This window comes from Pimephales promelas, chromosome 11, assembly GCF_988280905.1.
Source record: "Pimephales promelas chromosome 11, fPimPro1.hap1.1, whole genome shotgun sequence".
Taxonomy (NCBI): Eukaryota; Metazoa; Chordata; class Actinopteri; order Cypriniformes; family Leuciscidae; genus Pimephales; species Pimephales promelas.
In genome coordinates, this window is record NC_142779.1 from 3,273,587 (window position 1) to 3,291,300 (window position 17,714).

Sequence of the window (17,714 nt, forward strand, 5' to 3'; positions counted from 1 at the left end):
GATATTTAGACATTGTCTGGTTCAACTGCGAGCAGGTCTAGCAGAGTTGTGAAAGGAAATGCGCATCCAATGGTCCTAATATGATTGAGCATGAGAAATTACAGTCAAACAGCTTCTCGCTTGAGTCATAGCTGGAGATCAGTTTGAGTTCAGACAGGATTTGGGTGATATTAGTGTTTAGCCTCATAATAACCTCAGTACTGTCTTACCACTGACAGAAGGTGTCAATTTAACGCTGTTGGCAAATACTAAATCATGCGTGGAAAAACCAAACGAGAGGTTGCAGAGTTGTTTGCTTTGTTTACTCCTGGCCTTTTGTGCAGTCTTTTGCTTTTGTGATATTTTATACAAATTACAATTTTAAAAATCATTCCTGTTTTATTGCAAATAAGTTTAAATAAAAAAATAAAACATTCATCTGTGTTAGACTTAGCTTTGTTTTGGACATCGCTTTAAGACAAAAAGGGAGCTTTCATTATAATTTTAAGTTTTTAAATTCCCTTAAATGAAGAAAAAAAAAGTATTTCGTTTTATGTATATCAATGCATTTACATACATATATAACGTATATATATATATGAAGAGTTCAGATGCTAAAGCCTCTAAATGCCATTTGAAATTTTCTTCTTTAATGATGATTTTTATCAGTAAGTGCAGTAATTTCACTTAAATAACAATTAATAGGTAATTATCATTGCCATTAAAGTGAAATTACTGAACTTAAATACACAAGCTTGATAAAAATGATCATTCTAGAAGAAAATTTCAAATGGCACTTAGAGGCTTTTGCATCTGAACTCTTCATATATACTGTATGTATACATTATTTGCCCATTATTCAGCCAATCAGAATCCATGCTGTAACAAGCTCAAGCATTTAAAGTGACAGAGAATTGCGCGCTTAGAATAAACAGAACGATATTGTGTACTGGTGTGGATGCTAATATAGTTATGGTTAGCGGTAAGCGTCTTAAACTTGCCTTTCGTTGTGTTTCACAGAGGTATGGCTCCCCGAACCTAGCCCCGAACACGCGCAGATGGCAGCACCTGTTGGAGCCATGCGGCCAGAGATCACGGTCGCTCGGGAGCTGCGGCGCATTGGAGACGAGTTCGACCGCCTGTACTGTCAAGGGGTGAGTAATATTAAGGTCCTAGTGTGACACCGTAGGAGATTGACGATGATGTCAAGTCAAGACACCTTTATTTATACAATACCGAGCAGCTTTACAATGATTACAGGAAAATGATGCATTTCGGCTGAAGTGTTGATTCAGTTCCGTTGTAAAAATCATCAATTATTACACTAAACTGCAAAAAAAAAAAAAATGATGTCATCATCGTCCACTTCAGTTCTCATACAGCAGCGATAGCACAGTCAGATCAATAATATTGTGGAATATTAAGTGTCCCCAACTAAGCAAGCTAGAGGAACCCAAACTCCATCAGGATAAAAAAAAAACCTTGGGAGGAACCAGGCTCAGCCAGTTCTCCTCTGGCCAACGAACGAACACGGTGCGATTGTGATTCAGACTACATCACAAGTCAGAATTCAGATCAGGATCGGTCGCATTCAGATATTCATCCAGTTCCTTTTGCTTGAAGATCAGATTCATCACGGAGCCGAAGCTGGCCGTATGGTCTGTGCGGAGGACCGGTCTGGTTCTTGCGGTCTCTGCTGAGGATCTGTGACGAGGCCTTCACAGGGGATTGTCTAGTTGGCAGGATCTCTGCCGACATTCAGGGCTACGTTGAGGTCGTGTCTAGGTCTACAACTGATCTGAATATGGACCAGATCCGGCTGACTACGGTAACCTCAGGATAAGGATGAGACGGACAGACTAACATTAGTGTAGACGCTATTCTTCTTACGATGTAACAACAAGTACATCGGGTGTTTTAGGACGTGTTCCCGGTTCCGGCTGTTTACGGTTACCTCGGAATACACAAGATAGACTAATATTACACTCTTAGAAGAAAAGGTCCTATATACAGACTGATCTCATGAAGTAGCGTGTGTATGACACGGCAATTCGTCTTTCCATTTTTGGCGTGCTATCAAGGCGCATAATCGCCTTTCAGCGTGTTTATGAACGCTGTTGACTTAACGTTATATAAATATATGACTTACCTCAACCCCGTCCCTAAACCTAACTGTCACTGGGGTTAATGGCATTTATGACTGGAGATTTGACTGCGTGTTCAGACACGCGGAATGATGCGGACGTTAATGGCGTAGGCATACACGCGGATACACGCGGATAGCTCAAAATGCGTGGAGATAACACGCCACCTGACTCGAAAGTGGCGTATATGTTTACGCAAAAGTCACGATGTCATGTTGCTATATAGAACCTTAAAAGGTTCTATCAGCGCTACGTATTCGGAACCCCTAAAAGGTTCTATACACTCTTAAAAAAAAAGGGTTCCTCTGGATTCTATATAGAACCCTGTGGTTCCATACTTGGCCAATAGAACCTTTTACCAAAAAAAAAAAAAGGTTCTAAATTGGAGTTCCATATATGAAGCGGGGGATGGAACCATTTCTGGTTCTAAATAGAACCATTTCTTCTAAGAGTGTAGCGTAGATGCCATTCTTCTCATGATGCAACAAGTACATCGGGTGTTTTAGGGAGTGTTTATGCAGCCTAGATTTAAAATAATAGAAAGAGGTTACAGAGGTTAAAGAGATGTGCTTTTAGTCTAGATTTAAAAATGAAATATTTTCACTCGCTTTGTCTGTCCAGGGGAGCCAGTTTGAGTTTGTGTTTTGGAAGCCGCCCCCTCTCATATCAGAGTTTCAATCAGGTGTTGCTGAGGGGAGCGCACATACGAAAGCAGTCTCACAAGTCTCTGCAGATCAGGGCCTTAATGAGGGAAATGTTTACTCCACCGCTGTAAAGGGAGCTTTATTTTCATAACTTGTATTTCTTAACGTTGCATCACTCCAGCACCAGTCAAGAAATCAAGGTTCTTTATAGAGGATCAAGGCTCGTATGGAGTTCGAACCCTTTGTCTTTCTGGATGCCATTGCCCCTTACTTGACTATACAGGGTTTCTGCGGGTCTTAATTTGCCCTAACTCAAATTAAGGCCTTAAAAAGGACGGTTTTATATTCATAGTCATGGCATTCCTTCCTCAGTATTTTTGTAGTTTTTTTTTTAAATACAAATATCTTTGATAAATTTACTTAGATGCTAATTTAAAATCAAGTCTTGAAAAATTTAACAAACTGAATGGTTTATGCTTAAAACTAAAACAAATATGGGAAAGTTTGGGGAACTTTCTTTTGAATTAAGCTGATTTTTCTGAGCCCATTGGCCAATATTTGCTCTTGTTTTAATCAAACTCGCTTCATTTTGACCAATTCATTTTGCATCTCCAGTAAATGTCTATATAGACAATTGCACTGGAAAGTAGAAAGAAAATAGAAAATACTTATTTTTGCACTGTGATTAGAAGGTACCATAAAAGAAATTTACATATGCTAGTGGTTGAGAGCAAAGGTTTTTGTAAGTAATAGATTGTAGTTGTGTTTGTCCCTAGACATTTACATTTAGAAAACATATTGCGTATTGTATTCCCTTCAGTTTATTCCTTACATTTTTCTTTACTTGGTCTCAAAAAGGTCTTACATTTACCTTCATAAAAACACTGCCATACAAACAGTAGTAACTGTTATTAATTAAGGGATTTATGGTCCTTCTATTTATGTCGTCCCACTTTTTCTTTTGGATATTTTATTAAAATGATATTTTATTAAACATTTTGTGTGTGTGTGAGGAGAAGGATGCCAATAAAAGGGATATGAAATTCACATTAGCAATTCTTCAGTACACTTTTGTGTGTGAAAAAGGTCCTTTGTTTGTTGCCGGTAGCGTATCGATGTGTGAAGCACAGCTCACACAAAAGTCACCTTCAAACCAAGTAGCTTTTTTGTTGGTCATCGTGGCAATTTCACGTAAACAACATGAACACAAGTAAACTCTCAAAAGCACAGATTCATATTGAAATTTGCCACACACAAAAAAAAACAAAAAAACAGATTACACTTTATTATTCGCAATTCATTTACTGCGCATTGATGAGCATTTAATACATTTTTTGATGTAATATAGATATGGCCTTGTTAGATAAGAAATTAATGTTTACACAGTTGAAGTGCTGACTCATGTTACGGTGTTATAAGTTGTGTTATGTATTCCTTATGCAAATATCGCCATGGTAGTACAGAATGTCCACCTCTGATTATCTATATGAACATGCAAACACATTTTTTTCAGTGACGTTACTGGTTCTGATAAGATTTTAGTTTTTGTAGGGGTTAAATCTGAGATAATTGATACCTCCGTTGAAGAGTTATAGCCTTTCACCTCTTTGACTCCAATACAGTATCATGCTTCCTGTTTGGGCAGCCGTCCAGTTGGACAAGGTTTTGTCTGGCAGTATTTGTGTTTATTATGTTGTGTCAGACCTTAACTTGGCTAGTTGTAGATTTACAAACTTCTGTGAGGATATTAAGTTGGTATGAATAGTTTCTTGTAGTCGCTCTCTGTAGTTTTGATTCAGGCCGTCTCTGTGAGCTCATTATGCAAATAGAAACATATCTACCCCTGGCTATCATTGTTTGATTATTGCTGCTTAAAATTACCTTAGTCATTGTTGAAGTGAGCAAGATCTGCAAACCTCTTGAAAGATTTATCTGTAGGCAAGAGTCCAGACGGGCTCATAAACCGCTCAATGCCACATTTATTACTGGTGTTTGTTAAGGCAACAGTCACTATTTATTGCTCATACTTTGGATTGTTTTTGAAATAAAGTCTAACAGTAAGTTTTAGATGTTTAGAGGTATGCAACAACATCTACTTCATGTTACCGTTGTAATTTTTTTCTTAATGCACCACCATTCAAAAGTTTGGGGTCGGGATGATTCTTTTGATATGTCTGTTTGCTCAAAAATACAGTAAAAAGTAATATTGTGACATTTTATTGCAATTTAAGTCAACTTGTTTAATATTTTGAAATATAAGATTTTCCTGTAATGACAAAGCTGAATTTTCAACGAAATATTAATTTTATTCCAAACCTTTAAATGCTAGTGTGAATATGATTTGTTATTCATTTGATTGTTAAACTATGTCCAATGCTTCATTCTGCCGGTAGCAATTTTTTGTTGTTGTTATTAAGTAATATCCTTCCAGAACAATCACATGACGTCAGAGAGATATCTTCTTATAGAATGCCGAGTGACACATTTACTGTAAACAAGTGCACTTGATTCATCAGTGCGGGAGTGATTCATTGTTGCTGGATTTGTCATGTTTGCCTGGTTCCCCAGACACACCCTGTAGACGTATCAGAGGAGATGCCTAGGTTGTCAGACCCTAGAAGGCCCTTTAGCAAAGAAAAGGTGATTCTAGGCTAGAAAAAATAATAATTTTGCATCATGCAAATTTTCCAAAACAATTGAGTTTGGCTAAAAAAGTTCTCATTATAATAATGACTGTATGAATTCAAGCTCCTGAGAGAAGAAAAAGTTTAAATGTTTTAAATTTTAGTTTAGTTTTAGTTTTTACCACATTAAAGGGATACTTCGGGATTTTGCATTAAGCTTTGTTTAGTAGAAAACCTTTAGTATTTCGAATAACCATTTCCACCCTCATATCCCCCTGAGACGAGAGATTTATGTATTTTTTGCATCATTTTGCATCATCTGAGGATTTTTTTGTCCAGAGGCTAAAGACTACATTCATTGTTTACATGCACAGCTTTTGTTTCAATCTAACTGAATTCATTCTGATTGGTGAATCTGAATGTAGTGTTTACATGAGCGCTAAACAAGTGATCGGTTGATGTGTGTTTTAACGTCGCTAAGAAAATTCCCGCTCCTCCGTGAGAGATACGAGACCGGTGCGTCTCACAGGTGTCGCTCATCGGTAATCACGCCACCAGCCGTTCTCCCGCGGCCCTCACTCGTCCCGCTCGCCACAGTAAACATAATTAATGGCGACTGTAGAACGCAAAAGCCGAATCCCGGACATGTTGGGCGATCTCGAAACACATTTTCGGGCAGACTCATCACGGAGACTCACTAGTAGCCAAGACTTGTTGTTTAACTACTGCGCTCTGTTACCGGTAGGCGTGGCCTCCTAGGGCAGCGAAGCAAGTGCATTCTGGGAGTTGTTGTCTTTCATCCACATAAGACAATAAAAATACATTTTCTGGCTTTTCTCAGTCTAGAAAGCTCCAAATTCAAAAATAATTTCACATTTCTTCTACATAAATGACCCATTTTATATACACATTCATCTTTCCAGACAGATTTACTAACAGCTTGCGCCAGCAGAAACACTCTTTTGGTGTTAAAATACTACTGTTGGGATTTACTAAAGACACGCAGTGAAAAATTAGCGCTGAAAAGGTGTGGACAGGGTTATTTTTGCGCCTGACGCATTTGTTAGATGCAAAATTTATGGGAGGAGAGTATTTACATGAAACATGCCAATTTTGTCAATTAATTTACTGGTATTTGCGCTATTATTTACCACCCCAAAAAGCATGTCTTAAACCAGATGCTAATCTGCACTGCTCTTGGTAGATTGCGTTGGTCAGTATGAAAATGATCTGGCTACATCTGTGTTCTTTCATTTGAACTTTTTTTTTTTTTTTTTGGAATAGCACTTTTTAGTAAATCTGGCCCTTAATGTCTTTTTTTTTCTTATTTTAAAACCTTTTAAGTCATCTTGAGGTCCCTTTAGAAGTACAGCAGGTGTATGATTTTGGCTATTAAAAGAACGCAAAGCTTAAAAGTAATCTTCAACGAGAAAAGATACAGCACCTGCGTGGTTCATTCGAAAGTGAGATGCATTTAATGAATCACAACAAGCAGTGTCCGACTCCTTACATTAACAGGACTGTGTGCGTGACAACAGTGTTTCAGAAGAATCTTGGGAGGAGCAGGAATCATCCCAACCCCCCTAAACCGCCCACTTGTGTTTAAGACTCAGACTAATAGCCCTGGTGGAGTTTCTAATAGGCCGAGGGGGTCATCTGAAAAGAGAGAAGAAAAAAGAGGGACAGAGGGAGGGTTGCATGGCAGAAAGCTGTATGTGTCTGGGACAGCTCAGCTTCATTATGTTTACCCTGTGGTTAAGCTCTGGGCTCTAATTATGCAGCGGGTCAGTCTCTTCAGCGCCACAGAGACGCACTCGGGCCTAGCGAGAGTCGCTCGCAGTCAGGGTCAGAGGAACCGGCTTGCCAGCATCTAAATAGAGGGGTTGGACTCCACGCTTTTGTTTATTTCTCTTCTCATGTGTCTGTGATGTCACTTCAGGAGTTTGTTTTGACGCTCCCGTGTGTGTTTGTTTATTCAGACCATGTTTGTTTGACATCTATACAGCAAAGTTTGGAATGGCTGATTTGAAAAACTGTGAATGAACTGCAGTATTCAACAAAATTACATCCAATAACGAAACATTTGGCTTGATGATAAACTGAATAAATTATGAATGGTTGTTGTCTGTGTAAAACTGAGGAATGCTAAATGGCTGATGGAGTGTAACAAGTTAACTGTGATGTAGATCAGTGGTTCTCAAACTTTTTGACTCCTTTTCCACAACAATATTTGAGGGCCCCAGTTTTTTACTGGATGATTTACTGGATAAGGATTTTTAAGGCATGTTTGGATCAATCAAAACAAACTCTGGTGCGATTGCACTGTTAAGTGCGGTTCATTTGAACAAGTGTGTGAACGCTGCTAGTGTGCACCAAACAAGCGGACCGAGACGCTGAAAAGTCTAGATCCGCTTCCAAACACACTCTGGTGCGGTTCGACTGAAATATGAACACAAAATGGACCAAAGACATGTAAACGAATCAAGAAACAGTACGTCACAAGATGCAACCCTACAAAGGACAGAATGCTCAAGCCATGCTCAAGCCTGTTTTTTCTCGTCATAGTCGTGATGTTGCCCATTACAGTTCAGTACATGCTAGAGCCCGACCGACAAAGGATTTTGAAGACCGATACAAATATTTTTGGGTTTTAAAATCCGATATTCCGATATATCGGCCGATATTTTTTTTTTTATCATCATACTGCATAACATCATACTGCAAATGGTAAAACATACATTTTCAATATAACAGGCCAAGGAGAGATGATTAAAGCGTGTTTCGTCCATTTTTATTTTATTTTTTAAATATTCATTTATCCGCCATTATAACTGCCGATACCGATATTATGGAAAATGCCTAATATCGGCTGGCCGATATATCGGTCTGGCTCCATCAGAACCATTTGTGTGTGTGATGGAGGGATTCCTGACACTGTTTTGACTCCTTTACATATTTTATAAGCTCTTCATTAGTTCTCAGCTGGTCAAAATACCATCATATGTAGGCTACGTATAGCCTGGCATGCCAGACCTACATCAAGATGTTAGGTCTGGAAACTATTTATTGACAGGGCTCAATCCGAGGGGCGGGATAAACGGTTGTCTTTCAAATTCTCTCTGCACGCAATTGGATAGCGCTAAAGCCAATCAGAGCAACAAAGACGGTGACGTACTCAGCGGAGCAAGTTAATATATTATACTTTTACCGTATCCAGTCCAGCTGTCAACATTGAACATTGAAAATAAGGGAGAATTCCTGGAATCCATCCCCAAAATAAGGGATTTTTTATTTATTTATTTTTTTACAAAAAATCTGTCATCATTATGTTAAGCCCGCCCTCCAACTCTATACACGATGTGATTGGCCCTACCAGAGTTGGGGTTTTCCAGCTCAAACGTCTATGGAGAGTTGCTAGACCACACTTTGCTGCAAAATAATTTTTGCTGCCGCTAGGGTGCGTCTAGATTTCTAGGCTAGGCTACGTACATACCACAAGCGCATTTAGCCCAGAACACAGCATTGTTTTGTATGTTCGGTAAGTTCTGTCCCATAATATACACTATAAAAGAAGTTGTTGTTTTTTTACTTTAAGGTTTAGTGCCAAAAATGACAGTGTGAATGCTAAGTTAACCAGATGTTAACTAGATGTATTTTTTTGGTCTGGACCAAATTAACCAAGAGAACTGGACCACAAGCGTGAACACTATAACTATTTAAGTTGTATTGATTTTATTTGACAGGTCTTGTCTCTTGTCAATCACTTTGAAAAGTAATATTACACCTCTTCTATTCAAAAAGCACGGTTTGATGTACAATTCAGTCGAGTTATGCGTCTAATAACATCTAATACTTACTTTTAGGGCTTTATTCAAATCTTTAACACTCAAGTATGAGGAATATTAATAATGATGCATGCCATGCCACTAATAAAAACTAAATGAGTAATCAATTATCTTTTGGCAGTTTTGTTTATTAAACGCAGCAGCGCAAGAAACCCATGTGAGATTTTAGTTCGAGTTCCTCTCATAAATAGAAAAATAATCAAAAACTTCAGCTGGGATTTGTTGGCGAACCTATAATTGTCTTCGATGTGCAGTGTTATAAAGTCTGTTTCCAGATCCTCAGCACTTCTCCAGCGTTGGCTCTCGGTACACCCGCACCGATTGAGGAGTGCTGGTGTGACATGCTAGCACTCTGTTAGTAAGCACTGCTCTAATGCGGAGCAGATGTCTGGCCACAGAGCGCGCTTGTTGTTCCAGCCCCGCTAATGTCTGCATCTCGCCCTGCAAAATCGCACATGACGGACCTTTGTCAGCTCTTTGCATCAATGCTCTTTTGTTGCGAGCCTCTTCCCTGGAGAACCGGAACAGTCTAGTGCATTGTAGCTGATGAAGTTTCTATTGAGTCATGCGGATACCTCTCAGGAGACGATTGCATCCGTTTATGTCCGAGCATGCTGCAAACTTACTGTCTCCCTGAGGGTTTGTGCTGTTCGAGTGACAACCGGTAAATCAGAACCTGGACTTTCCCTCCTGAAACGAGTTATTGTAGAAGTGGGGAAAAGATGCTTCAATTGACCTTAAAGGAGTAGTTCACTCTAAAAATTTTTTTTTGCTGATAATTTACTCACCCCCATGTCATCCGAGATGTCCACGTCTTTCTTTCTTCAGTCGAAAAGAAATTAAGGTTTTTGATGAAAACATTCCAGGATTTTTCTCCATATAATGGACTTCAATGGGGTCCAAACGGTTCAAGGTCCAAAAGACAGTTTCAGTGCAGCTTCAAAGGGCTTTAAACGACACCAGACGATGAATAAGGGTCTTATCAAGCGAAGCGATCGGTCATTTAAAAAATAAATAAAAAAGTAAGTTTTATAAGCACAAATGCTCGCCTTGCTTTGATCGTGACTCTCCTGATCGAACTCGTTCATCAAAACGAACGGATCTTTTTTAGAGTCATTCTAAACGAACGAAATGACTCAGAAAGATTTGATTTGGACATGGGGTGAGTGAATTATCAGCAAAAGTTTTTTTTAAATTGAACTACTCCATTAAGGCCTGCTCACGCCAAGTCGGCATGAAACGGAAGTTGCGATAGTCGAGAAAAAATGCAGGACGGGACTTGGTTTTGTCCATGGGGAGTTGATTAGATAGTTGTGGTTTGCTATTGGTCGGTCTCATGTGAGTGACAGGTTGACCTGCCCTTTTTTCCAAGCTGATGAACAATAAAAACACAGCCAATCATAATCCACATGATTTTAAAGAGCTCAAGCATTTCAAGCAGCAGACGATAAAACTGCAGTGCACATTTTTAATAAAAAAAAGAGTGTTTTTGGTGTGAACGAGACTTTAGTCAGGGTAGACGTCATATTTAATTTGATGTGGATGAAAATTATTGTGCAAGTACAGTGCATTTAATATGTTGTGTTGTGTACTTTGGTGTTAAATTAAAACTTGAAACTCTTGAAAACGTTTCAGGATGTGAATTAGATACAATTTTTATAAAGTCAGATATGATTTTTATTGTACATTTTGCAATAAGGTCCCATTTGTTAACATTACATTACGTTGGCAATACATTTGCTGCAGTAGATATTAATCTTTATTAACATTAGTTTATAAAAATGCATTGTCAGTCCTTGTTAGCTCAAAACCGTTACATAATATTAACAGATGCACTGTAAAACCTGATGAGTTAGTTCAACTCAAACCGTTCGAGGAAACCGATTGCCTTAAATCATTTAAGTTCATTAACTCAAACAATTTAAGCATAAAAAAAATATATGATTTGTTTCCAAGTAACTCAATAACTTATTGTTAAGATAACTTGGGTAAATAAAGTTAATAGTACTTATGAGTTACTATAACTTAAATCTATGAAGTACACTATAAACCCGAATAAGTTGGCAGAACTCAAATCACTTTTTATAGTATAAACTTAGTTAGCTTTAAAAGCTAATCTGCTGACATAGTAAATGCCAACTTAAAATATATCAGTTCTGTGAACTTTAAAGAAAAAGAAAGTGCTAAATACTCATAAAAATTAATTTGACTGAACTAATTAGTTGAATTTAAGTTTGTCCTACTCAAACCAATTAATTATTTTGACCGTTAGGGTTTAGTAAACATTGATATTAACATGAACTAAGATCAAATAAATGCTGCCGTTCATGTTGTTGTTAACAAACGGAACCTTATCGTAAAGTTTTGATTTGATTAAATTATGTTAATGTCCCATAATTCACCTTCCTCTGCATCTGCTCGCACTTTTCCCTAATGTTTTTATAGCATACACCAATTCTCTAAATATACATCCCATCTTACAAACTTGACAGTGCGACTGCAGCCTGACATGCAGCTAATTAGGTGTAGTTTCTTTGTTCTGGATGTTTTTCTATTTCGTGAGTTTGTCACATGCTATTCCTCCACTTAAACTGAAAGCACATGCGCTTGTGTTGTATTACATTGGTTTTTACCAGCTCTGGCAATAGCGGGAGCAGCCATCTGTGAATGCATTAGCAGCTCGCTACAGTCTGCGAGGATTGTTTTGCTGTGCTCTGGCTTTGTTGAGTTGTGGCAGCTCTGTTTTTCTTGCATGTGGTCACCGGGTTTATTGCCACGCCAGACTCCTTTGTCCATGCGAGATGAGTCAGGGATGCCACTCTTTTACTCTCGTACGGTCTCCCTGCCCCAGTCCCACTACAGATAGCAAACTAGATAAACACCATCTTTTGTGTCAAGATTGTTTTTAAAGCTAACAGTGACGAATTGATCCCAGATGGAGGAGACGAGCGCTGATCTGTGTCGACTCAAACCAGGCTGAAATGTGTTTTTCTCAAGCTAATTGTGCTTGATTAGAGAGATGCGCCCCTGTCATTTTACTCGATCTGCAGTGTCACGCTGGTTTTGAAGACGCGCTTACCACATCACAACCAAGAGCCTTTTCTTGACCCGCTTATGTTATGCATGCAAAGCACAACTGCTCTTTCGTAACAACATACGAACGGTTATGTAAACTGATAGACCAATAAATATGATGGCATTTGGCTGTTCATATTGGCTGATATCTGTGTGCAGTTACCCATTTCACACTTACGTTTATAATATTATAGCTCAGCCGTTGGCATTATTTTAGAATGCATCGCCTTATTATTTTCACGGCGCCACGTCAAGCTCGTCACATGACGCATAGCTGTATGATTAATACGATGGTTTTATTTAATTTTTTCCTCTTTATTCAAAGTATTCACTAACTTGTTAACTGTATTGTGAAATTTCTGATATTGTGATTTTCAAATATGTGCCATTTACAGTTTACACATCATGATCATGTTAATGGATTTATAATGGGCAATAGAGTGCCGAAGTTACGACGTCACGCGGAAGCGAGTTAGCTTTTTGGCACTACCGGTTCCCGACCCTCGCTCTAAAGTCTATGGGATTTTTGAATGGGTTTTTACTAAATCGCCTAAAATAAGGTCTGTGGTGAACAAAGCCTCATAGATTTTCACGTTTTGATCTATGACACAGAACACACAGTTATAACCTGCTTGTGGTTTTTTAAACTTTATTGCGTCTGCTTGTGTTTTAAAAAAACTTTATATAGGCTTCAAAATGTATAAATTTTGGATTAACTTATTAAAGATTGTCTTGATAGACAAAACGTGTAAGGATCACAACTCAGATCTTCCAAAAGTCTATGGGGAAAATGCATAGCTTTTTCCTATCGAGGGAACCCATGCGCCACTAACTTCCGAGTTGTCCTACAAAGTGACATCATCACTTCGGCACTCTATAGGCAATGCAAATTCATCCACTTCTCCTGAAAGATATAAGAGTAAATGGCCGGTGAAATAGGAGAAGAATAGAGAAAACGTTATAGTTACCTACACAGTGTGTATCTGATTTATATAAAACGCATCGAAAGGATCATTATTGCCACTTCCATCAACATTAGTGAGTACTTGTGTGAATTTACAGTAAATGTCTGAAAAATAAACTTTATGTAGTTGAAAACACTGAACAATGTGGCTCGGCGCCAGCTAAAGTGCAAAAGCAGATTTGAATTTAAGTTTAGCCGTTGATCACATGAACATTCTAATCACACTGGTGTGATTGTATACATTAAAGGGTTAATAGAATCATTAAATCTCCCTCCAAATTTTAAACTGGATTCCGAATTCTAAACGGTTCAATCAATAATATGTCCTTTTTAGATGTCAAGTGCGTGCTTTTAATTTTCATAGAAATTGTGCCTTGTGCCAAGGCTACGTCTACTACACTAATCCAGATGTTACATGTGAACATTTAGCTTTTCCCCCCTCGAACAAGTAGATAAATTTGAAGCCGACATTGTGTTGTTGCGTGGACTGTGAAAAGGGAGGTATGAGAAAAAACAAACAGTAAGCGGCAAGATATCTTGTTTATAAAATGATTGTGCAAGATAAACAGTGTGGGAATTTTGTCTCTTAAGTATCATCTCAGTGAGTTTTTATTATGATTTATGCATGCACGGTTAGATGATTGTGTGGATGAAAAACTTGAAAGCACTTGAAGCGCTAATGTGGACAGAGAGCTTTTGAAATGAAAACGCCAATGTATCCAGATTAATGTAGACATAGCCTAACAGACCTATAATGTAATAGTAGCTCAGCTTCTTTTAGCAAGCATGCATGTTAATCGCATTACAGCTGGCCTATGCATTGTGCGCTTGAAATGCACAACTTATATTGTGCAATGACAGTCCTAATGGCCATTAAAAACCCCATTATAGTCAGCGTAGTATTGCAGATTAAATTTCCTTCAGGTTTGTGGTATAGCTTCCTCTCTGAAATGCCCTTTGAATTTGGTTGAACTAAACTCAATGACCTCAGGAGTTGTTTTGTTGTGGAAGTCATCAAATCGCACGGTCTAGCATTGACTCATGTTCAAGTTGAAAGCCATGTGAAAATATTCAGCATTTGAAACAAGTCTTTCTCTTTGAAGTACATTCAGTTTGAGCACTGCAGTCACTGTACTGACTCATGATTTTCTCGTATAACCACACACACACACACACACAGAGTGAAATCTTCCTCCATTTCAGTTCACTTCCTCCTCACCTGTTTCCTCTGGCTGAATACACAATCCCTCCTTGGGCACGTTGTGATTTTTGGCAGGGCTTTTACTGAATTCAAAGTTTTTTTCCACTCTCTGCATTTGTTTGTAAAGAAAGTGTTTTATGACAGGGGTTGATTTAGACCGCATGCTGCAGGCCCATTGTGTTCATAAACACACACCTGCCTTGATTTAGTGATTTAATTAATGTACGCGTGTGTGCGATAGCAAAATGGGTCAAAAATGGGCCATATTAGCCCAAAACCAGAAGAAATGATATTATGCATGCACAAATATTGGCATAATAGTTAAGCACATTTCATTTTCATATTGACCCCCACAATCTAATAAGAGCAGTGCAAATTAGTGTCTGGTCTGAGACATACTTTTTTTTGGGTCGGCAAATACCGGTAAATTGACAAGCGCAAACCTTCATTAAATTTTGCATCTAAAACATTGACATAATCAAATATTTTTCTTTGGATTGTGGGGTGAAATACGACAGACATGTTTTTTATGAGATTCTCCCAGAATTGATGATTGTTTGGTCTGGAGATTCTTATCTTGGAGGTGAGGCGGACGCCCCAGGCCTGGTGTTTTTCATCCTCCTTTCATTCTCTACAGGAAAGGCTTTTTTTCTCCTCACTTTTTCTGGCTTGTGGAGTGTGTTTCCTCACGAGTTCCTGCCAGTCTCCTGGGGGAAATGCCCCCGCTGCTTATCGCAGTTATTCAGCACGCCGGGTGAACGCGAGCGCTGAGATACAGGCCAAAAAGAGGCCACCTGGTTTAGGTCAACCGCTGCCAAATCTAACTCGACTCGGAGCTCACCGGATAACCTGTCAGCTGCTAGTTCCTGTATTGCGTTTGTTGTAGATCTCATCGCCGTAAAGATACTGTAAATCTTTCAAAGCATCAAGGTCTCATCATGGTATTTTATGTGTCAACATGGTGCACAGTGTCTCGATATAAGCTGAAGGACTCACCTGGGCGGCTCTTAACTGTAAAGATTAGCAGATATGAGATTTCAACATGCATACGTGCACTAATATGCATGTGACTATCTACATTAGGCAAGGGTCAGTTTGTCAGGGACAGTGTTGGGTGTAATTAATTACTTTTCCCTTGAAAATGTAAAGTAATGGATTACTCTTAATTTATCTGTAATTTAATTACAGTTACTTCTGATGTAATTGAGGTAAACACCGTGTATAGATCAATCCGATCTCACAGCGATTCGTATGCATTTAATGAGGTGTCTAAATATGACCGCACTCGTGCAAATTCGTATGAATTATTGTAAAATATGTATGAAGAAAATGTGAAATGTCATGAGATCAGACATAAAACAATAGTGGGTTTAACATCAAAATGTATTGTCTGATGCTAAAAAGTATGTTTTTATAATGTAACCTTCTCCACCTTGGTCAGTTTAAGGATAATTCATGCAATTTTATAGTATTTATTTAAAAGAATTAAAACAGATTCATGTCTATTCTTGAATTATTCAGCTGGTTGAGATTGATATGTGATTTTGAAAGTAATTAAAAGTAATTAAATACTTTTTAGAGAGAGTTATTAGTACAGTAATCTAATTACACTGTTGAAGAGGTAATTAATTACTTTTTTAAGAGTAGCTTACCCAACACGGGTCAGGGAGCATTTAACGTTTCGCTCCTTTGCTAAAAATCATTTTAGCATTTACCAAATGTGTTGAATTTACAGGATAGATCCAACATCAAGAGTTAGTGTACTATACTTCCAGCATGCCAATTTAGCAACAACACAGCTATTAAAACACCACTTTTATAAAAATACCAACAAACGCAATAGAGCGCTGAAGTGTCCAACATCAACCTGATTCCTTCGACACAAACCCAATAGGATTTTCCCATTTGGAGCTCAACGTTTTTGATTCTTACACCTTTTGTTCATCACGATTGTCTTCCCAAATGAAACAATCGCTGAAGTGAAAAGCTAAACGTAGGCTATAAACAGACCTGAAAGTGTGAGTTGGAATAGTTTGCAAGAGCACAAATATAAACACAACGAGGCTGTGAAAGCGAACTAGCGCCTTTTTCGAACTGCGCGTAAAAGCTTTAAAAAATCTCAAGGGGGTATTACTGATGTATTTTATGTCATATAATAAAACATCTCGTGTTCACCACAGGCTTTATTTCTGACATTTAAAGCCACACTATGCAGGATTTACGTTTTTGTCAAACTGTGACCCCTAGAGTTTACAGTAGTAATAGGATTCACTTTATGTCAAAAAGATGATTGATTGACAGGTGACCCGCCCCTTCCCGCCCCTTCCCGCCCCTTCCCGCCCCTTTCCCACGCCCCTTTTGGCATAGGATGAAAGGGTTGAATCTAGAGCAAAGGAGATAAGAGGTGATAAAAAGTATCAAAATGAGATAAAAAGTATCAAAAATGAGATAAAAAGTATCAAAAATGAGATAAAAAGAGAGCCATCTGTGTTAGCGAGATAAGATCAAAAGGCATCAAATGGATTTGACAGTTAGTTTTATGACCTATTGACCGCCTAGCCTTGATAATGTCCTTTTTTAACATTTGTTTTTATTTGTAAAGATAAGATTAAATGGATCAAATTGAATTTGACAGTTAGTTTTATGACCTGTTGACCGCCTAGCTTTGATAATGTCCTTTTTTATTATTTGTTTTTAATTGTAAAGATAAGATTAAAGGGATCAAATTGGATTTGACAGTTAGTTTTTTAACCTATTGACCCTTCTAGGTTTGATAATATCATTTTTAACATTTTGTTTTTAACTTTCAAGATCAAAAGGGATCAAATGGGGTTTGACAGTTAGTTTTATGACCTATTGACCTCTTCAAGTCTTGATCATGGCTTGTTTTAACTGTGGCTTTTGAAACAATGAGAGAAAGTGTCTGTTTGAGTGTTTTGAACGTCGCCGCATCCCCTCTCCTGAGCTGCAGCTGTGAAAGTGATAATAAAAAAGTGTCGAAGTTTATCTGTTCTGTAAAAATAATATAAATTAAAAAAGACTATCCACTGAACCAAGCATTTCATTTTAAATAAAAGATTGTTGAAACAAACTGCTTATGAAAAAACAATGCAAATGCCCCTCTCATTCATGGCTCATGGCTCAAAACATAAGTGAGCAGCGTGCATCTGAATGTGTCTTTTTTGTGTCTGTGTGTGTGGGGGGGTGTTACATGATACCCTCCGCATTCCTGAAGACA

General features: G+C 38.1%; 1 protein-coding gene across 1 annotated transcript in view; it reads left to right on the forward strand.

Annotated features, from left to right (window-relative positions):
• Positions 1-17,714, forward strand: part of bcl2l11 (BCL2 like 11) — a 43,534-nt gene that overhangs the window by 4,649 nt on the left and 21,171 nt on the right. The window contains exon 3 of the mRNA XM_039671721.2: positions 1,000-1,133. Coding sequence (XP_039527655.1) covers positions 1,000-1,133 — 134 coding nt within the window. The remainder of the gene's footprint in view (positions 1-999; positions 1,134-17,714) is intronic.